We start from the raw sequence: 22,847 nt of genomic DNA, 5'->3' as shown, positions 1-22,847 counted from the left end.
TTTGCCTCCATTTTTATAATAATAATAGTCCTTCAAGAATTTTCCCCAAAAATGTTAAGATTTTCTAATGCACAAAAGTCTCACAATGTTGATGCTTACCTACAGGTATCTCTAGAACCAGGATAGTTTGAACATTAAAATGTTTCGATGACGTTCAATATGGCGCCACAGAGTAGCTGCGCACCCCCCCCCCCCCCCCCCCAACACCTCACACATCATCTTGTTGAAATTAATGCTTACATTATGTTCTTCAACAAACTCTGTCACGTGGCTGTATATACAGAGACGGTGACCTTTCACCTCTGATTCTACTCTCCTAAAGAAAACAATAGGGCATAGCAGTGTCACCATCGTTCCAGACCCCATGCATCTTTCCCATAGAGATTTCCCAAAATATTTATATCAATTAATTTAACCCATTAAGACCTGAGGCCATGTCTAAAAAAATCTGAATCCTAAAAAAAAAATCTGAAAAAAATATTTTCACGATTTTTCAAAAATAGCCGAAGAAATCTAAATTGACACAGATGCGTTCCAGGTATCAATGGGTTAAGCCTAGAATCAAGCCATCCAGGATCCTGGTGAATCATGACCATAAAACATTTGATTCTGCAGAAAAAAAAATTGAATATTTAATGATATGCCATATTGAATAAATACCGTTTGTTTTGCGGTTTTACATATTTTTTTCTCTCCACAGAATATAACGTTTTATGGTCACGAATCACCAGGATTTATTACATTTCATGTAATACATTACATGCTTTTCCAAGATTTCCCAAAAATATTTATATCAATTATTTTATGCCTAGAATCAATAAAATAATTGATATAAATATTTTTGGGAAATCTCTAAATGGGAAAAATGTATGGGGTCTGGAACGATTGAACCGGAAAATGGCCGCCACTGCTATGCCCTATAATAACCCATGAGCCAAGCACACCCTGCTACTGCATTAACCACTGAAGCAGAGAGTGGATCACAACCGGTTTTTAATAACCCTTCTCCAAAACCCCCACCCACGCCACCCCCCATCCCCCCCCCGGCAGAGCCAACTGCCACTCCAGTCCACTTGCCCCACCTCTTCCCCCTCAATCACCCCTGGGGGGTGGGTGGCTTTGAATTTACATCGTCCAAAGTCCATGGTGGTGGTAGTGGTGGTGGTGGTGGTGGTGGTGAGAGGGGGGGCGGAGGGGGTTTAAACAGAGACTAACCCCCCCACACACCCCCACCCCGTGTAGTAGTAGTGTTTTCGATCGTTGTAATCCACTAATAGATGGGGCTCCCTTGCTAGCGGCGAGCACGCATCCATGCCCACAGCACCACCTCTTCTAGCCCTGAAACATGACTGTCATATTGCCATGACAGTCATGGAACCATTTGTTCCTGGTTTGCGAATGTTTTACATTTACAACTGCCACATCTACATGAACGTTCAGATTTCAAATATAAAGTGCTGACCCCCCCAAGCCACGGATGTAACAAGTTGAAGCGCACCGGTCTAAGTACCCGTATCTTCCGTATTGTTCAATAAAAAGCATTTTAATCCGATCAGCAGCCATCTTCTTATTTTTTATGATGTATCAAGAGTGCAATACACCTCCCAACTGATAAGGTCGCGTAGTTGAAAGCATCTGAGAACATTTCTGGGAAAATGGCCAGCGATTCGGATTAAAAAGCTTTTTTATTGAACAATACGGAAGATACGGGTGCTTTGCCTTGTTACATCCGTGGCTTGGAGGTAAGCACTTTATATTTGAAATCTGAACGTTTATGTAGACGTAGCGGTCGTAAATGTACAAAATTCGCAAACCAAGAACAAGTGGTTCCATGACGCTTGTGACAGACGAGCGTCATGTGAACCATGGCTACACCTCCTCCTCCTTCACTCCTGGGCTATGCTCCTCAGCACGTACTTCACCGTGTAGGCGAACGCCGCGAAGCCTACGATCACAAACAGGTTGGCCAACGCCCCGCCTAGAAGTCCGTGGTTGCGATTGGCCTGCTGCTGGCCGGGGTTGGCGGCGTTGGCGCCGTCCCCGCCGCCGAGGGGGAGCGGCCCCCCGTTGATGGCGGGGAGGCCGTAGTGGGCGTGCTGCGGGTCGCCGTCGGGGACCACGTCCGGGAGGGGGAGGGGCTGGGTGCGGGCGTTCAGCTCCTCCTGGACCTTCTGCTTCTGTTTCATTTCCTGGGGAGACGAAATGGTGGAGAATGAATACTGTTTTTTTTACATGTTTTACCAAACATGTACTCGCTGGACGGTTCGATCCCGGGCTCCCTCAGAGTTAGTGTTGAAGTGTCCTTGAGCAAGACACTGAACTCCTAATTGCTCCCGATGAGCAGGTTGGTGCCTTGCATGGTTTCCTCTGCCATCGGTGTATGAATGTGTGTGTGAATGGGTGAATGTAATGCACAACATACGTATAGCGCTTTGGATAAACGCACTATATAAATGCACCATTTACCAATTTGATTAAGTTTATTTACCCAGAGCGACTGAGAACAATTACGTCCCAAACATTCAAGCAACAACGTCCCAAATATTTCAAGCAACAAACAGTAAGGCATACTGGTCAGCGCCACGGTAACACAGATAACTTGTTCAGATACAACCATTATTAACCATTATCGTTTCTCCCTAGAGAGTCGGAAATAATCTTACCTTCATCATTCATATTCATATTAAATGATTGGCTCATTCTTTGTTAGCTTTTATTAACTATTTTTATTATTGAGTTATTATATGCTTGTATTATTCTAATTATCAGCCTACACACAGGGCATAACACAAACTCCCAACATAAAAATAAAATAAATATAAGCATAAAATGTATAATAATAATAAAGACAGCTACAATCTACATTTAAAATCTCTTCACACTTACATCAACTACATCGGGAAACAGCTCACAAAACACTTTGTCCTTGAGGTTGAAGGCCAAGCTTTGGGCTGACAGTTGTCTTTTCTGTAAAAAAAAAAAGAGAGGGGAATGCAGGACACGGTAAAAAAATGAGAGACAACAAACAATAGTCTCTCTGTTTTGAAAGCACTGCAGTGCAGTTCACCATGCACTCACTGTGTAGTCAGACGTCTCAATGCTGCCCAGGGTAGGACCTTTCTCCACCATGAAGCTGAGCAGGCCTGTGAGGATAGTGGACACGGACCAGGCAGGGTTCCATGTATCTGGGTGGAAGTCTGTGATGGACAGACATAACCTGGGGGGTACAGATAATAAAAAAAAGGACATCACAATTATGACATAATCGTCTATTCGCAATTATTTTTTTGCATAATCATCGTAATCGTTGCCATGTGAAAAAGGTTCATACATTTTGAAATATTTTCAAAATACAGTGGAAATAGCAGATCTGCGAGCTCACGGCTCGGATGCGTCGTGTGCTTGTAGATCAGTTATTTCCTAAAATGTTCGTCTAATTAACCCATTAACGTCATGAAAAAAGCAAAAAAAACAAAAATGAACTTTTTTTTATTCATTCTTTTTTCTTTTGAAAAAAATGTTCAGAACCCAGGATATCATGATTTGAAAATGTTCTGCTCCATTCACTCTTTGTTTAACTTCTTACTAGATAATTGGTCCTATCTGCCCCGTGCAAATGCAAGGCCTAAAAGGCCAAACAGAAACATAATTTGAATTCATATGCTCAAGTGTTCCAACGACAAAAACACAACTTAAGTCATTAATCGCAAAGTTTGCGTGACAAGGAAATCGTCATGTAATAATGTCCTAATCAGACTGTTAGTCTAGATTCAATCTGTAAGCAGGAGTCTGTCCCATAAGAGCAACAACATGCCATGCAGACTTCAAAACAAAGAACAAAAGGTTAACGAAACAAAAGTAAAGTGAACAAGACTAGGCAAGTCTTGTTTCTCCAGAAGCCGGATAGAGTTGCATAGAAAGATCCATCCAAAACATACCTGGCATCGCTCTTATACGTCATGTACCGCACGTAATCTCTCGCGGTGGCAGGCCTAGCTAAATTATTATTACTGCATTTATTTTTAAATAAATGCATTTCACCAGATATGAACAAACAAAGGACTTAAATGCTCAACTAAACGTCTATATCAGTGAGAGATGACAAGACAGCTTAATTGACCCTTTTGCCTGTAATTTTGTAGTTCAATAATACAGATATATGGAGGTAATAGGGCAGACAGGAGGCTAATTATGCATAGCAAGTGTTACCAACCATGTCATTTGTTGCTTTAAAAGATTAGAGACAATTATAATAATTGACTTTATAAGTCATTATAGAGCATTATAGAATGCTTTATAATGTGTTATGATTATTGTTATGAAGCATTATGAGCATTAATGAGTTCTTACAACTATAATTATACAGTGTTGTAAGCAGATTATAATTATTATTAGTTATTTTTCGGTTATTTTTTTCCCCTGTCTTATAAGTACTGGTGCTCAACTTAAAAAGTTGCAAAAGGTTAGGGCACAGGCACACCCACCAAAAGCACCAATAATAGATGTAATTTGTATACATCTCTGGTTGGTGTAGCCAGGATTTAAAACATGGTCTCCTCTCCTGGCTCTGTGTCCTCTTCCATACATCTCTGTCTTCACTGAGACCGAGACATCGAACGTCTCCCGATAATGACCATCCACTTATACCATACATGGGCAACTGGCCACATGAGGCCCCCACCTTCACTAGTATTACAATTGCTACTTTTGTGTGACATAGAATGGCCCGCCAGTATATGCAATGTGGCCCTCTGGCGTGAGTGTGGAAATATAGTGGCCCTCTCCATCATCAAAGTTGCCCACCCCTGACTTATACCAATCACATCTTCGACAGTGTTTTTTTTTATTGCTCACTTTGATACCCTATTTGTTCAATAATATAATTGGAATTCAAAGTTGTAAAGTAACTGACAATGTAAGTATAATGACCTAAATAATATTGCCATAAGTTTATGTCCACAACACAATGTGGGCAATGATAAAAGAGACTTACTCTCCTCTCTGCCCAAAGGAAAACCTTTGACAACGACACACGTGTACACACGCACGAGACTCGACACACGGTTGGCTCACACGGAGTAGTCTCGTTTTTACAACTACGAAAATAAGTGTGTTTTTCTGACACACAGTGAGTCAAGATCTCACAGAAAACGCTGGAATGACAGTGCTCTCCAATGAGCAGACTGTCTCCACTCCACAGAGCACCAGAGCTACTGTCAGCTCACATGGCATGTTTGTTATTCTGGATGGCCCAGGGAAGAGGAACTCTTTTCTTTACCGGTTCATTCAATATCCTGCGTTAAGCCTGATTTATACTTAGTTATGTGCCTGTGCCGTGCTCAGTAAATAGCAGATCTACAAGTTCACAGCGTGTCACGAATATAACACGTTGCGAGCTTGTATATCTGCTATTTACGGCATGCAACACCAGCGTGCAACTAAGTATAATCAGGCTTTAGTTGCACCCGAAGAAGATTTTTTACACTCTCACAAATGCTTCCCAATTACATTTTGAGGTTGCACAGATTAAATTGCACAATTCTCGAGCCCTGACAGGGAAAACTTTAAGTAAATTCACAATCTCCGTCTGGATCTGTGCGAGAAATCAAGTCAGTCACCAAGGGACGTTGGCTGGCCCCAGGGTCTGGCAAAAAAAGAATTGCTTAATTATCAAGCTTGAATGAATTCTAGACTTAATCACCAGATTGCTTAACCAGGGTTTTTCCTGAATGGAGTCATTTTGCCTACCCTCAAAAGAGGTTTCATATCTACGGGTCTATTCTATTCCATGTCACATGCGAGCCAACAAGCCTACAAGGTGGACAGCCGCCCCAAATAAAGTTTACAGCGGTCATCTGTCTTCATTGGAAATGTTTTCCACCATCTTGCTGATTAGTCACAGCTGTCTCTTTATCACAACGGTTTCATAGCAAAGCCTTTTGTTGTATCTTAAAAGCCAAACCATTAACGTTCAAATTAAAACGAACTGGGGCAGAATACAAAGTCGTCTTTCCCCCTTAAAAGCCAAACCATTAACGTTCAAATTAAAATGAACTGGGGCTTACATGCAGAATACAAAGTCGTCTTTCCCCCTTAATGTGATGCTTGTTAATGTTAGTTAGTTATATAGTTCATATTTATAGATTTTGTGGAAACAATTGGATATACTGGTTGCTCTGCAGCCCAGAAAGTATAACAAGTGCATTTTTTTTGGTTCGTTTTTTTTAAGTTTGTTAATTGGGGTTTCATTCCACCCATATTCGGCACAAACATGGGGATGAATTCATTCTACTGTTATGCCACCAACATGTGGATTGCCCTACCACCAGACTCTCTACCCTCCTTCAAAACTGCCATAAAAGAGCACCTGTCTGCAATGTGCAACTGGACCTAGACAAGTCTTCTAACTTGCCAATAGAAATTACCCCCCAACTGTTTTTCTGTAAATGTACTTTCACTGCTAATCTCTTGTATTGTATTGTATGTCTTTATGTATTGATGAATTGAATACACAGGACCACAATGGAAACAAGCCCTCAGGGCTTTTAGTGTTATCCTTTTAGCATCATTGTATGACTGTACCTCTATACTTTTTGCAAACTGTAAGACCTGGAACTGTGTCATTTTTAGATTTGAGCTAAAAAGCATTATTTTACACCTTGGGCTGTTCAAAAATATCATATATACAAGCTCATAGCGCGGCACCGAGTGCCGTGCTATGAGCTTGTATATCTGCTATTTTTGAAAAATCGTGAAAATGAAATGTGTGCAAATCTTTGAATATATATATTTTTAAAGCAAACATTTTAACTCAAATCGTTGCTTCTGGGGGGTCCCTGGAACAAAATATTTTGATGGGGGTCCGCGGTCAAATACATATAATTTTGGGGGTCCTTGACATGAAAAAGACTGAGCACCACTGATATAGAAACATACGTTTTTCAGAAAACTGTTGAGATTTAGGAGACATGTAGAATCGGCTTCAGGTCTCAATGGGTTAAAAGCCAAACCATTAACGTTCAAATTAAAATTAACTGGGGTTTATATGCAGAATACAAAGTCGTCTTTCCCCCTTAATGTGATGCTTGTTAATGTTAGTTAGTTATATAGTTCATATTTATATATTTTGTGGAAACAATTGGATATACTGGTTGCTCTGCAGCCCAGAAAGTATAACAAGTGCATTTTTTTTGGTTCGTTTTTTTTAAGTTTTGTTAATTGGGGTTTCATCCCCCCAAGATTTGGCACAAACATGGGGATGAATTCATTCTACGGTTATGCCACCAAAATGTGGAATGCCCTACCACCAGACTCCCTACCCTCCTTCAAAACATGCCATAAAAGACTAAAGAGCATCTGTCTGCAATGTGCAACTGGACCTAGACAAGTCTTCTAACTTGCCAAAAGAAATGACCCCCAACTGTTTTTCTGTAAATGTACTTTCACTGCTAATCTCTTGTATTGTATTGTATGTCTTTATGTATTGATGAATTGAATACACAGGACCACAATGGAAACAAGCCCTCAGGCTTTTAGTGTTATCCTTTTAGCATCATTGTATGACTGTACCTCTGTACTTTTAGCATCATTGTATGACTGTACCTCTGTACTTTTTGCATCATTGTATGACTGTACCTCTGTACTTTTTGCATCATTGTATGACTGTACCTCTGTACTTTTTGCATCATTGTATGATGTACCTCTGTACTTTTTGCAAACTGTTAATCAAGTATTCAATCAATTTACTCAAGCATAATACATTTTTTTTAATCAAATGGCCAGAAGAACAGGAAATTGCATAGATCTCTGTCAAATAAGGCATATGACAGATTGTGCTTGTAACCGTCATAGTTAAGACCACAAAGGTAGCCTGATTATCAGCCTGAAGCTGCGTGGAGCTTCAGTCTGACATAGAGCACCGAAGTCTGACGTAATTTACACATCCTTAGTTTGTCTACCTGGTTCGCGGTTTTCCACCCTGAATCTGAATCCCATAGACGTGTTTAATATCGCGTCAAATAAGAACTGTGTTCCAAAAATAAACAAATGACCCCTTCACTTCTGTACTCTATTGGCTCCAGCGTAGGCGATTACAAGGGGGAGGGGATTAGAGTTTCCCTGAACCAATCCTAAGGGATCCCCACGCCCACCTCAGACTCTCATTGGACAATACATTTTGTACCGGAGATGTCCCAGGTTTCCATTTACAACTCCGGACCAAGAGGCAGTCCACTCAAGAGAGTGGGCGGGGTCTATGGTATGGAACCAGGCTACCACAAAGGCCCATTCTGAACTAAATGTTTTAGTTAAACATTCTCAAATCATACTAAAAATGTGACGCAAATGATCCCCGTGTTCTTACCGTGTGTTGCACTTGAATCTCCCGTTTGGTGTTATCATGTAGATACTGGGGGGTTTGAAGGGGAATTCCCGTGGAAATATGAGTTTGCCGTGGTAGTATCCCCCTATGGAGAAGAGTTACATTCAGTTACCCAGGGTCTTGTCACAACACTCGCTATCCACAGAAAGATTACTGAAACAGATCAAAGCTCACAACGTGTGCGTTGTGACCTTGTATATACTGAATATATAGGCTTGGTTGAGGACACCAAAAATCCCACATCAGCATTTCTCTAAGACATGGGTCTTCAACAGGGGGTCCGGGACCCCTAGGGGGTCCTCAGAGTTACTACAGGGGGTCTGCCAAATCTTTGTGTTATTTGTTTTTTTTTACCTTAACCACTTGAACCCTAGCATCCCTTTTTCTGGGGAGAACTTTAGCCAAAAAATAGCAGACCTGCAAGCTCACAACGCCTCGCTCTGCGAGGCGTTGTGAGCTTGTAGATACCAAAGAGGTATAGGTGTAGAGGGGGGAAAAAGAGCAGACCAAGTAAACAAAAAAATTTAATATGAGACACAATATAGAGGGGGTCCCTGCTTCATATCTCTCTCAGCTAGGGGGTCCTTCGTCTGAAAACGTTGCTCATAAGTGCAGATGTTATAAGGACAGAGTCTTTTACCTGTGAACGTGTAAAAATTAAGTTTTACCTTCGTAGGGGGTCTTCTCTGGACCTCTAACAACATAGTGCCTGGAAAAGAACAAGAGAGAGAGAAAGAGTGTGTGTTAGTCAACGGTTATAGCCATCTTTAAGTCTGTGTGCGTTTTGTACGAACTAGATAATCAAAACGCTGGACCTATCTGCGCCACATTTCTTGTGCAAACAGCCAGTGGGCCAACGCCTATGCATTCTTTTTCAAATACGTTTTCCATTTCTTTGAGATATTCAACCCATATTTTATAATGGGAGTCAATCTAAAAGTACAAAATATCTTGGGCATATTATTACTGACACCCTAGAGGATGACGAGGATATGTCAAGACAGAGGAGAATGTTATATGTACAAGCAAATATTTTGGTTAGGAAATGTCACCACTGTACTACTGATGTTAAGGTAAATCTGTTTAGAGCGTACTCTACCCCTCTCTATACAGCCCCACTGTGGTTTAAATATAATTAGGAGAGCTTACGCAAACTGCAAGCAGCCTATAATGACTGTCTAAGAATTCTGTTAAAGAAGCCCAGGAGCACTAGAGCCAGTGAGCTCTTTTGCACTCTGGGTCTCACCACCTTCTTGGCTCTGCTGAGGAACCTGACCTACAAATTCATATGCAGATTGGATTGCTCCTTGAATGGAATAATATGTCTGTTGACGGACCCTGGACGTAGTTCTGTCAGGTACACTTCTACGATAAGAGGACGCTGGCGTGAGTGCCTCTCATTGTTTTTCTTCTTGTGTTGATTTCATCGGTAAAAATGATTTTTATTGAATGAACTGTATCCAAAGACTATGATCTGTGGGGATGGGTAATAGATCATGTATTCTCTATCTGTTTATTCCTTTCTTTTTAATTGTGATATATTGTTCTACCATGTGGGCCATGAGCCTGTAATAAAGTTTGTAATAAATAAACTGTCATCGATACACCAGAAATAAAAGTATAAAAGATAAGCTCCTTTATTGTCTTCACCAGTCTCTCCTGGTGCTGCTGCTGCTGCCACTGGCAACCGAGCTTCCCCTGCGGGATCAATGAAGGTCTATCTATCTATTTACCCCCGGTGGCTCTGTAAGAGATAAGTTTTCCTACAACATCAATATGATGTCAGAGAGAGACCCACATGGGAGCCACGGTGTTGTTGTTGTTGGTCCCCGTCTTGTTAACTAGTAAAAACTCTGCTGCAATGATCTGAAGAACCACAAGGAGACAGTTTGTCACTGAAGAGATGATGCCTTCCGGATCTTTCCTATAGTGGGCATTGTGATTTGCACGGCTTAAGTTTTGTCATTTCCCCCCACATTTTGCCCCGGGACTGGGAGGCAAACTGTAGTCGGAGGTTTGATGGAATGAATTGAAGTCAAAGAGAGCCGGGTGGACAGACAGGCGTATGAACAAACAATATTTTCTAAGGACTGCAACGTCAGATAATCTCTTGTTTTTCTGATGTGCACCCTATATCATTTCATTGAGGTATCTAAAGAGCACAGAGAAGCTGTCATAGTTACTGCAGAGTCAGAAACGTCCTCTGTGCTCTTTAGCAAACCACACAAAACGATATAGTGTGCACATCAGAAAAACAAGACAGCAGGAAACAATGTGATGTCTTCTTTTTTTCCCCTGCACCTATTATTTTACAAAAGGTTGCAATCATTCAGAAATAGTGTATTCATACGCTTGTCCAGCCGGCTCTTGTTGACTTTAATGCAATCCCATCAAAGGTGTGCCTCCAAACTGGAATTGCCGGACCATGAAAGTGACAAAGATGTCATTTCCTTCTTTACATGGCCTTGGATTGCAAAGGGAAGTTACACGGTTATCAGACGTTATTCTTATTGCACGCTCTTCTTCTGGCTTTTACGGCTGGAGAGGTGCTTCTGTTTTGTGATGACATGCCTGTGTAGAGGCATCATGTGCTCTGATTGGACTACTTTTGGAGGGGACAGACCTACAAAACGGTATGGTTTTACCAAAGCCATAATGCCTTGTGGCTCTCCATTGTGATGTTTGCCAGAAACTGTTGTAGCTGAATCCCAACAAACTCCAATTACATCACAAAAACCTTTTCCAAAATACCTTTCAGTTTGTGTCACTTTTTAATGGCGATAAGCCTTCTTGCAATGTATTCTTAATGTAATGCTAAACCGGAGTGAGCTACGGAGCCTTGGGGGATAATTGGGAGACCACTGAATACAAACAAATGCATCCATGCATTACAAACATACCCTGTTCTAGGTGGATAGAATGATCATGATACAACACGTTAAATTCCTAGAATATGAGGTATGATCTGCTTCATGGCAGAGGAGGAGGAAGTGACAAAGATGCAGAGGATGTTTGCTTCTATACCCTGAAGCTATTAACCTGCTCGTCAGACAACAGGAAGTGCATTTTCCCCATAAAACTGAAAATGAAAGCAGGTAGCAGGTGACGACTGTTGACAAGACAGCAATGGAAAATAATGCAAGAGGCCCTTAACTTGAATGAACTAATGAGGCAATGATGTTTTTTTTTTACATGGAATAGACCTACATGGTCTGACATGTATTCTCCGGTGGTGTAAAAATTAAATGCTGCTCAGATATGTTACCAGAGCTTTATGTGGTGAGGTTCTTTTTGTTCACAGTGTAATAAGACACTGAAATAGGCCAATGTTTTTCCATATTCATCCAGCAATCATAGATATTTCTTACACACCTGCCAGCACAAGATCTACCTAGGACCTAGGCAGCCATTTTCTTTATAAGTCAAATACTAATAATAATATAACGCACAGTTAAATCCAGAGTGTTCATTCATTTATTAATTTATTCAAATTTGCATTTAACACTCCATATTTTACAGTGTGCATAAACACATTTGACATACAAGTGTACCTCACTGCTTTATGGAGGTGTGCACTTTGGTACATACAAAACCTTGTGCACTTGAAGAACATTATTTTTGTTTAAAGGTGACCGTGTGGCAAAAACTGTGAGAGCTGGTGGCTTTGTTAAATCTGCTGATTACACAAACACTTGTTTGAAGTTTGGTTTTGAGTCCAAAGCCATTACACTCGAATATCCCTTGCATGTGCTTTGCTACAGGTTTTATTTGGGCCTTGTGAGAGGTAGGCCTGCCACAATTGTTGTTACATAAAATCGCCTAATCGCAATTATATGAGATAATCGCAAATATTTTTTGCATAATCGTCACAATCATTTCCATGTTGATTTTTTTTAAAGTTATAATACAAGTTATTTGTCATATCTGCCCTGTGCACCTTTTGTTTATGAATCCTAAAAGTGCAGTTTGTGCTATGTAATTTTTATTTACGACAGAAAAAATATGAAATGGTTAATCGCAATTATTTGAGTGACAATTAATCGTTAAGTACAATTTCATAATTGTGAATAGCCAAAGCATAAGATAATGGTTAAAGTGGTTAAAATCTAAAATGACAGATGCTTTCCCTGTCTTAATGGGTTAATCCATGCAGAGCAGCTTATACCATTGGAGGGTAACCTCGGTCCCAGCCTCACTCATCTGCGAAAAGAAGAGCCTGGTCACGACCTAAAGCAGCGAGTGTCTAGGAAGTCCTGAGTGGACAGGATGTCCGTTTCCTCCGGAAACGATATTTTTGACCAATCACAACACTCGTTTCATTCACAGAGAATGTTAACAGATTTGTAAAGCATCAACATCATTTCCTTGGGCGGTACTTCCGCAAAATTCAACCATTTCCGGTTGTCAACTTCCGACCTAGACAACCAACATCCCAGGTCTTGCCCAGGGTGGGAGGGTAGAGGTTCTGTTGGCTACAGGTATTTATTTGGGCCTTGTGAGAAGGCATCGCAGCTTACCATTCCAGAATGTTGGAGGGGAGAGGTTCTGTGAGCTACAGGTATTTATTTGGGCCTTGTGAGAAGGCAGAGCAGCTTACCATTCCAGAATGTTGGAGGGCAGAGGTTCTGCACAGATGTAAGGCACCGGGTCTTTCTTTATTCTGAGGTAATCCTGTTTTAGTCGCTGAGTGGCTGTGGTTGGAGCTCTCTTGTTCCCGTTGCTGTTCATCTGTGGCAATGAGAGAGGACACACAACAAAAGAGAGCCGTTTCACTCTTGTCACGTGACCAGAGGTGTTTCAGACACACACACAAACACTGATGTTACTTTGTTGTTGTTAAACCACTTTCACCCTTTGCATACCTTTTTTGGGCCATGTCATTAGAGGCTAAAGACTCAAAATGTTTTCGTTTTCAAAAATAGCAGAGCTGCAAGCTTACAACGTTCTCTGATGAGTTGAGAGCTTGTAGACTGGTTATTTTGATTTTTTTCTAGAAAAGACTGACTGACTCGTAAATAAAGTGTCTGAGAAACCGTAATGAAGCCAAATGATGATCCAATGGCTCACCCTGTTGGCTTGGAGAATTTATTTTTTAATAATCAGAAACCAGTCCACTATTTTGTGTCGTTTGCCAGTGACTGAAAAATGAAAATAAAATGCATCTACATCAATCATGTCTGTCTGCAGCTACAATTGTGTTTAAGTCACTGGCTGTCTCAAAGAATGAGATAAACAGTAGTTTGAATATACAACTAACCCACTAATGTGTTTTCCACAGATGTGGTCGCAAGATGAAGACATAAACCACAAACATTTGGGCAAGAGAGTCATTCACTTTGTTGTTGTTAACCACTTTCACCCTTTGCATACCTTTTTTGGGCCATGGCATTAGAGGCTAAAGACTCAAAACGTTTTTGTTTTCAAAAATAGCAGAGCTGCAAGCTCACAACGTTCTCTGATGCGTTGAGAGCTTGTAAACTGGTTATTGTTTCACAGATGTGGTTGCAAGATGACGGGGATATGAGAACATAAACCGCAAACATTTGGGCAAGAGAGTCATTCATGTCAGCTGTTATTTAGTGGAAACCTATAAATATACAGGCACACAGTGCCTCATTATACTATGAAAGGGTACCACTACCATCTTGAGGCGGTTTCCACAGTTTGGTGCATTTATGTATTCACAATAGCCAAAATGTGCAAACATGCTCGCTCGCTCCCCCCCCCCCCTTTTATTTGAGCTAAAAAGCATTATTTTACACTTTGGCTATTCAAAAATAGCAGATATACAATCTCAAGCTCATACAAGCTCATAGCGCGGCACCGAGTGCCGCGCTATGAGCTTGTAGATCTGCTATTTTTGAAAAATTGTGAAAATGTGTGCAAATCTTTGAATATGTATATTTTAAAGCAAACATTTTTCACTCAAATCTTTGCTTCTGGGGGGTCCCTGGAACTGAATATTTTGAGATGGGGGTTCACGGCCAAATACATAATTTTGGGGGTCCTTGACATGAAAAAGTTTGAGCACCACTGATATAGAAACGTACGTTTTTCAGAATACTGTTAGGATTTAGGAGACATTTGTAGAATCGGCTTCAAGTCTTAATGGGTTAAGCCAATTATTATCAGCACTGTGGGAGTCCAGACCCCTGGGTGGATGTTGCTACATCCATGTTTCTGTTCACGTTTTATTGACGGTGCTTTTGTAATATAATAAATAATAATTTCTTCTGTAATCTGTATCTGTAACTCCAGCTGCTGTGCTGACTCTTGGCGACTGAATACCCCCACCGGCGGGATCAATAAAGGCCTGTATATCTATCTTTTGACATAGTTTCATTTTGTGATTATTATTATTACTATTTTAATTAATGACAACATTTTCCTTCTGGTTGGCCAATGTAGTCTTAACTTCACATATTCAAGATGAAAAAAATAACAATCTTTATAGATAACAGGACACAATGTATTGTGGCCCCCCCCCCTCAAAATGTCTACTGAAATAACATATACGTTCATTACTACAAGGGTTGATTATGTCTTTGTTCATTATTGTTTGTCTTTAATGTCTTGATGAATTGAATACACATGGGACCGCAATGGAAACAACTTAAGCCACTAGGGCTTTTTGGGTTATCCTTTAAACAATCATTGTAAAAAGTGTACCTCTGTACTATTTTGCAAACTGTCAAGTAAGTAGATAAACAGACATTGCTTTGCGACGCATTGTGAGCTTGTAGATCTGCTATTTTCCAAAGATTTTCATACACGTGAAATGGGACATTTTGCATAATGAGTACTTTTACTTTTGGTACTTACAGTACATTATGACACCAATACTTTAGTACTTTTACTCAAGTACATTTTCAATTCCGGACTCTTACTTGTTGTAACAGAGGTATTTCTACATTGCAGTATTGACACTTTTACTCAAGTAAAGAATGTTAGTACTTTTACCACCACTGTTCATAATAACATCATTATGAAGAATGACTGATGCTGATCATATCTAATAATAGTTGATGTGTAATAATCTATTCATTTATCACTTCCTTATGTGTAATAATGTTCTCCATGCTAACACTAAACATACACAAACCTCCCACTAGCTGCAGCTACAACTACATTCATTAAACAAAACATCTATAAACCAATGAAATACGTGTAAACCAACGTACGTAAAGACTATGTGACATTATTACTGACATTAAGTAATGAATAAGCACACATACATTGTATTAGTTGACGACGTCAGTCATGCTAACGAGGCTAGCAGGGTTTTTGACAGCTAGCTGCTTCTTCGCCTCCTTAACCACTGTTGCCATGTCTGCTTATTATAAGCGACGTGGTGGGCTTGTTTTTCTATTAAGTCGCTTGTAAATATTGGTAGTTGAGCCTCAACTACCAATATTTACAAGCGACTTAACAGAAAAACAAGCCCACCTCTTATTACTATTATTATTACTACTACACTTTAGAAAACAAGCAACAACCCTCAACTGTTGAGGGTTGTTGCTTGTTTCTAAAGTGTAGTAGTAATAATAATAATAATAATAGTTGCACATTTGGGCTTTGCTTCCTAATGTTGTTTAAAGCAGTGGTTCTCAAACATGTTCATGTCATGGACCCCTAAATTAATATGTATTTGTCCTTAACCCCCATCTGAAATCGTTTTCTGCGAAGGACCCCCTTACCAGATTTGTGTTCAAATGTTTCAACAAAAAAAATCAAAATGTGTCACTTCTTTTTTTTAATAAAGATTTTTTTGAAAAACAGCTGGGACCCTCTTACCAGATTAATATTAGTGTCAGTTAAAATGTTTCAAATATAAAAAATGTCCCCACGATTCTTTAGAAAATAGCAGATCTACAAGCTTGCAGATCTGCTATTTTCATCTAGCCGGTGCATAATAGGTTTAAAGTGCTCTCGGCATAGGTTGCTTCTTTAAGTTCTTTTGGCCTTGTTTTCATAGAACCTGGTTGCTTATTTCTCTCACAACAAAATCTGGCAACACCGTGCTTAACCACTTTAAGCTTCTTCAGGGGCCGGTCGAAAATAGCAGATCTACAAGCTCGCAGCGCGTCGCGTGAGCGACGCGTTGTTAGCTTGTAGATCTGCTATTTTCGGAAAAATTGCGTAAAAATGTTGAAATAAACGTGACAAAAAAAATTAACAAATTAAAAAATAAAAATCTAAAAACTGTTGGAAGAAAAGAAAGTATTTTTTTTAAGTATAAAGAAAATATTGCCTGTAAATAAAAAATAAACACAACAAAACAACATGTGAACAGCAGCCATAGGACTGATAAGTAGCTCTATAACAATAATGACGCCCGACACTACGACTAGGCCGCAGCTAACACTTGTTATCCACATTAGCACTAGGATGCTAATAAACAACGAGCAAGCAGCAGGCAGCTCAAACATTCCCCTCCTTCCTTCCTATGACAACAGTTTAAAATAAAACAATAACACACACAGCCTTACCTCTACACCAGAGAGCACCGTGCACAGCAGCGTGTGTGTGTGTGTGTGCTGTGTTAGAGAGAACCCCCAGATGTGAGGCAGTTGTTTAGGTCGTCAGACTGATAGTCCAGACGTGGTTTGATGTGAAACGAGGACAAACACAACCACCACCAACCAACCAACGACGTAGCACTTAGCTTAGCTTAGCTTAGCTACACTGACTGAAGAGACTGGAGGAGAACTCACTTCCGCTTAGATTTTTTTTGGGTGGTGGTGGTGTTGTTGGCACAGTACCGCCCCCTGGTGATCTAAATGGTTAGCTGCTTTAAAAGTATGCTTTAAACCCCAGTGGTTCTCAAACTTTTTCATGTGAAGGACCCCCAAAATTATACATATTTGGCTGCGGACCCCCATCTCATATTTTTGTGACAGTGACCTCCAAGAAGCAAAGATTTGAGTTAAACATGTTCACTTTAAAAAAAAAATATATATATATATATATTCAAAGATTTTCACACATTTTTCAAAAATAGCCAAACTATAACACATATGGTTAAAGTGGTTAAAATGATAGTGACGCTAATTTAGTAACTAATTGTAACTAATTTAGCTGGGGACCCCCTGGTACCCCCCAAGGACCCCTGGGGGTCCCTGAGCCCCACTTTAAGAACCAATGAAACACACTTGAAATCTGAGGCATTTTGTATACTATTTTAAATTTAGTTTTGGGAAAGAAATTATACTAATTGTCCCAAAAGTGACTGCAAAATCTTTGTTATAATTTGTTTAATAAAGCTTTACCTGCCAACATGTATAAAATGTTGAAATGTGACATACCTCTGTTTAACACAATGCTGTAGGCCTCCTCCCTCCAACTTTACATACCTTTTTTAAAAAGTGTTTCTTATTATGTTTTGACACATGCTTTTTTTCTCATGCCAATAAGGCTCCTTTGAATTTAATGGATCTCGTCTACACTTCCTTTTCTATACTGTGTTTGTTGGTTTGTTTACTGTTGAGTGAGAAAACAACGTTGCACATTAAGCTAATCATTGGGGAGCCCCCCTCCCTCTGTTTTATTTGATAACATCTTAATATGTGATTACATTGTGTCCTGTTATCTGACTTTATTTCCTTTCTTTCCTTCTCTATTCTCTATTCCTATATGACTACTTTTTTGAAACTGAAAAACACTGGGCGCTTGTACTAAAAATAATTTCACCCTCTCTGTTACACCTGTGAACTTGTGATGTCACAACCTGAAGTAAAGCTAGACAAGTTACGAAAATAAGGGTTGTTTTTAAAGTGTGAGAGCAATTAAATATAGAATATGAGAACAAGATCTGGGAGCATAAAATATCTCTGAAAGGTATTTGCCAGTTTTCACATAAAAAAGTTAAAACATATTACATTACATTACATTACAGTCATTTAGCAGACGCTTTTATCCAAAGCGACTTACAATAAGTGTATTCAACATAGGTAGGGAACGAAAACTACTAATCACCAGAAGTCTTAAGTGCATTTCCTGCAAAAAACAAGCAACCAAGAGTATACCTAGCGCTAAGGTAAAAGTGCAATATATCAGCTACCTACTTTCTTAAACAGATGAGACAAAATAGCAAAATCAAATGAGCACAAGCTCAAACATATGCCACACATTACAATTACTTGCAAAACATTATTTTAATTCAACAATTTACAAGGATATACAATTAATAAGTCATCATATTGGTATTGCAACATCATCCTTTAAAATGCAATATCAGTATCGAACCGATATATCGTTTTTAGACAATATTTTATTCTTTATTTTATATTTGAATGTGAAGCCTTTTGTGATAATGAAGGCTACAGATTCAATCAGTGTTTTGTGCAGAAGCTTTCAAAAGGGTCAACAAGTTAAAAACAATGTGTAAAAACAGGCCTACTACATTTAAGTAGTTTGAAATAATTTGTGCATCAGTAGGCCTAATAAATCAGGCAACCTGCACAAAGAATCACAGTTAAATAAACCCTACAGGAAACTTGTTTTGCAATATCAGTCAGTTATCAGTATCAGCTGATTTAATGGACAAAAGTTCAATATCATTCATGTATCTCTAATTACTACAGCATGAAGACACAGTTGCGGCAAGCCAATAGAGCTGAATAATTAGCATGACAAGGCCAAGGGACCAAACAACTAGAACCATATTCTGCGGTCAATAAGCCAGAGTATGGTGAAGGCAAGCATATACAATTTGGCCAATTTGGTATTAAAAAGATCTTAAAAGTAATTTAATTGTAACTTTAGAAATACCCTGTATGCACATACTGTATGTTGGTTTGTTTACTGTTGAGTGAGAAAACAATGTTGCACATTAAGCCAATCATGTGGGGACCCCCCCAAAATAATTTGGGGGTCCCCACTGCTCTACAGGGGGCAGAGCAGGCTGTTCTTCCTGAGGAGAGGCTCCTTCAATGGGCACAACAGTCTGCTTCAGCAGATGTTCTACCAGTCTGTGTACTGTCCTCTTCTTAGCCATGGTCTGTTGGCAGGGTATAACATCAACACAAAGGGATGCCAACAAACTGAACAAGCTGGGGAGGAAGCCTATAGCTCTGTATCCGGAGTTAAACTGGACAATGTGGAAGTGGAGCATGAGGAGGAAGCTGATGAACGTCTCTCTCATCCCCTCCATGGTGAGCTAGCAGGGATGAGGAGCCCATTCAGACACACACTCATCCGCTCTTGGCACACACCACAAAGCAACTGCACTTCTCTATTCAGTTCCTTTGGATTTACTGGCTCCTGCTTTGACTCTGGTGCAGTTACAGTGGTGTAAAAAGTACTCAAATTATTTACTTAAGTAGAAGTATCAAGTAAAGTAAAAGTCCGGAATTCAAAATTTACTTGGTAAAGTACAAAAGTATTGGTACGAAAATATACTTAAAGTACAAAAGTAAAAGTACTCATTATGCAGAATAATGTTTCACAAGTTTCAAATATATAAATGTCTACAAATCTTTTGAAAATAGCAGATCTACAAGCTCACAATGCGTTGCATCGCGACGCATTGTGAGCTTGTAGATTGGCTATTTTCAAATGGCCGAAAAGTATAGGGCTGAAGGGGTTTTGTAATAATAGTACAATATTTGCCTCTGAGATGTAGTGGAGTAGAAGTAAAAGTATTGAAAATTTTAAATACTCCAGTAAAGTAAAAAAAAAAAACTCACAATTGTTCTTAATAAGTACAGTACTTGAGTACATGTACTTAGTTTCCTTACACCACGGTGCAGTTGCACCTGATCTACTAGCAGTGGTTCTCAAACTTCTTTTTATTTCAAGGACCCCCATAAAACTCTGAGAGTGTACAAAGACCTGTTAGGGTCCATTTTGAAACCCCCTCAACAAGGACCCAGAGGGTCCCTGGACACCACTTGTACACTACACAGAACCTTGTCAAATGCTTGTTAAGGGATAACTGCTGAGAGACGCATTGTAATATTCCCTCATATTCATAGTTGATACAAATACTCATTCATATTTTCACTGTTGATAGAATGTACATAATTACACATGGTACTCACTACTCACCGTAGAAGCCTGCTACTGCTAACAATGCACAGTCTTGTACATTATGTCAATTTATACTGTATATACTGTAACATTGGTAATGCATGTGTATTCATTGGTGATAAACTGTATATTCAGACTTCTCTTTATTGATAGACTGTACATAATGTTAACCCATTCATTCAGAGACAGTGCAGATGTCTTCTGTCAGAACCTAAGCCTAACGTTATTTTATTTCTTATTGAATCTTACTCTTACAGTAACTGTTCAGTTTTCTCTTACTGCATTTGTTGAATTCTCTCCACTCCACCCCAGAGATCACTGGAGGGTTATCTCATTCATATCACATCAACATGTCTCATTCATCCACCTTATGATTAAATTACATCAACACACCCAAATTATCATGTGTAATGGAAATGCCATATATACTGTTACTAAAGGGTTAAAGCAGTGATATAAACACACACACACACACACACACACACACACACACACACACACACACACACACACACACACACACACACACACACACACACACACACACACACACACACACACACACACACACACACACACACACACACACACACACAGCAAATGTTTTTAAAACCTAAACCTAAATCAATACTAAATATGTCACTCATCAAATAGTTTGGAGGAGCCCTGTGCACACATAGGTAGACTTTGACACCTTTTAGACAATTCCTGTGTTAAAAAAATCTAACAAATGGATAATGTAAATCCTCTTTAGTTGGAAGTGTGTTAGTGGGCACCGTCTCTGACAGCTTTTCATAAACCATGCCAATATTAAAACAGTCTCAGCTGTAGGCAATTACCTTACCGGTGTCCTGTCATTTCATGCATTTTGTTGCCTTAACAATGTTATATTTTCGTCCATCAGCTTACAACACCTTGCAAAAAAATTGTCTTTGTTGTAACATAGATAGACAAATATAGCAGCTTCTTTCTTGTCCCAGGAGAAGCCATAGTGTCTGTTTGGACTCATGTCATGTGACTGTGAAGCAGAGTAGGCCTACTTTTAATTCTGGCAGCGGCTGAACTGTATGCTCCGTCTCCTCAACTTCTCGGGCTGGAGAGTCGCGAGGAGAGAAAACTCGCGAAAGACGTCAACACTGGAGACGTCACCTGTAACGGGGGACATCGGGAGCCACCACTGAATTAACCACATCAACCCTGTGTCCTTACTTTGGGCATTAAAGGCAAAATGATTTATTATTTATTTGTATTACCATTTTTCTCCCCAATTTAGTCGTCACATTTCTGTGTTGTCACCGCTGTTGTATCCTACTGACTCACCTACCAAAGAGGAGCCCCCACCGGGAGGATGTAGACGACGTAGAGCCTTCGTCCTACTCCTCCCGCCCAACACTCCCTAGCTGACAGGCTCCACCCCCCAGCCCGTAGGATTACATCATGCAATGACAATTATCACCCTCCCTGCCCCGGCTTCCCTCCCCTGAACATGAAAAACCTTCAAAAACCTTCAATAATAATGAAAATAGCAGATCTACAAGCTCTCGGTGCGTTGCGATGCACAATCTTGATCAGAGATCTCCTTCTACTCTTATGTCTGGGTACGTCTAAATTCAATGTAAGGGGCTAAAATTGGGTGGAAACTATTTGAAAAAAACCCAACAACAGTGGTTCTCAACCTTTTCAGGCCGTGACCTCCAAAAAGAATCATATTTTGGGGACCCCCCACCCTGACAAGCACTTGGAATTGTAGGAGTTGAGGCATTACATTTAGTTTGACTTGGTTCCACAGATAAGTATTGTGAAAATAGTCAAACTACAAGGTCACAGTGCTTGTAGTTGGCTATTTTCAATAGCCAATAGTCTCTTTCTCAGGTAATATTTCACGAATTTGGCCAATGTTTGCATTTTTTATGGTATAGTTGGTTGATTACTTTTGAATGTAGTCTTATTTTATGCTAGAGTATTACAAAAGATGTAGTGGCAGAAAAACCTATGCAGGTGAGTAAGAAAGGCCTCTGGATTAGAGGCCTAGGGCCTCTGTGTGCAGAAAATGATGATTCATGATGAAAAGCATAAAAATTAGTTAGGGAAAGATACTTTTTTTACACTTACTCTGCTTACTTACTTAAAGTAAATGTTCTAAGCATGATTAACAAACAGTGATTTCACTTCTGGGAAAGTGACCACGAAGGGAGAGAAGATGTCTCCCACAGAAGATTGATGGGACACAAGAGGCAGATCATGAGTTATCACACTAGGTCAAAGGGAACTTATGGGGAAATGTATGTAATTTACCTAGAAATCACGTGCAGATAACCATCTGGCCTAGTCACCAGATGGTTAATATTGCCTAATCTTAAGAAATAGATGAGAAAAGGAGGAGGAGAGACCTATTGCCTACTGACAGGAGGGGTATAACTATGTGTGTGTGTAATCG

General features: G+C 39.8%; 2 protein-coding genes across 3 annotated transcripts in view; both read right to left on the bottom strand.

Annotated features, from left to right (window-relative positions):
- Positions 1-1,048: 1,048 nt before the first annotated feature.
- ube2j2 (ubiquitin-conjugating enzyme E2, J2) lies at positions 1,049-17,020 on the bottom strand. Of its 2 annotated transcripts, none has more exons than XM_084061257.1 (7): positions 16,870-17,020; positions 12,978-13,108; positions 9,049-9,089; positions 8,363-8,465; positions 3,079-3,217; positions 2,887-2,967; positions 1,049-2,189 (listed from the first exon to the last, which is right to left on the bottom strand). In XM_084061257.1, the coding sequence occupies exons 2-7, from the start codon at positions 13,106-13,108 to the stop codon at positions 1,887-1,889; spliced, it is 798 nt and encodes a 265-aa protein (XP_083917383.1). In that variant the 5' UTR covers positions 16,870-17,020; the 3' UTR covers positions 1,049-1,886. The 2 variants fall into 2 exon arrangements, with proteins under 2 accessions (XP_083917383.1, XP_083917384.1); XM_084061258.1 differs by lacking the exon at positions 16,870-17,020 and adding an exon at positions 15,616-15,714.
- A 1,572-nt stretch (positions 17,021-18,592) lies between these two features.
- LOC311048182 (arf-GAP with coiled-coil, ANK repeat and PH domain-containing protein 3-like) overlaps positions 18,593-22,847 on the bottom strand; it is a 119,537-nt gene continuing 115,282 nt past the window's right edge. Inside the window, exon 26 of the mRNA XM_084061270.1 lies at positions 18,593-21,559. Coding sequence (XP_083917396.1) covers positions 21,491-21,559 — 69 coding nt within the window. The 3' untranslated portion in view covers positions 18,593-21,490. The remainder of the gene's footprint in view (positions 21,560-22,847) is intronic.

This window comes from Gymnoscopelus microlampas, assembly GCF_963454915.1.
Source record: "Gymnoscopelus microlampas genome assembly, chromosome: 7".
NCBI classification, from domain to species: Eukaryota; Metazoa; Chordata; class Actinopteri; order Myctophiformes; family Myctophidae; genus Gymnoscopelus; species Gymnoscopelus microlampas.
This window is presented reverse-complemented; position numbering and strand designations above follow the sequence as displayed.

Bases quoted from the DNA above. Each gene is read 5' to 3' on its own strand.
- ube2j2 (XM_084061257.1), bottom strand. From the start codon at position 13,108: ATGAACAGCAACGGGAACAAGAGAGCTCCAACCACAGCCACTCAGCGA. The intron at 9,090-12,977 runs GTAAGCTGCTCT...GTTCTTTTCCAG, and splicing joins CCCTCCAACATTCTGGAATG to GCACTATGTTGTTAGAGGTC. The intron at 2,968-3,078 runs GTGAGTGCATGG...TTTTTTTTACAG, and splicing joins TTGAGACGTCTGACTACACA to AAAAGACAACTGTCAGCCCA.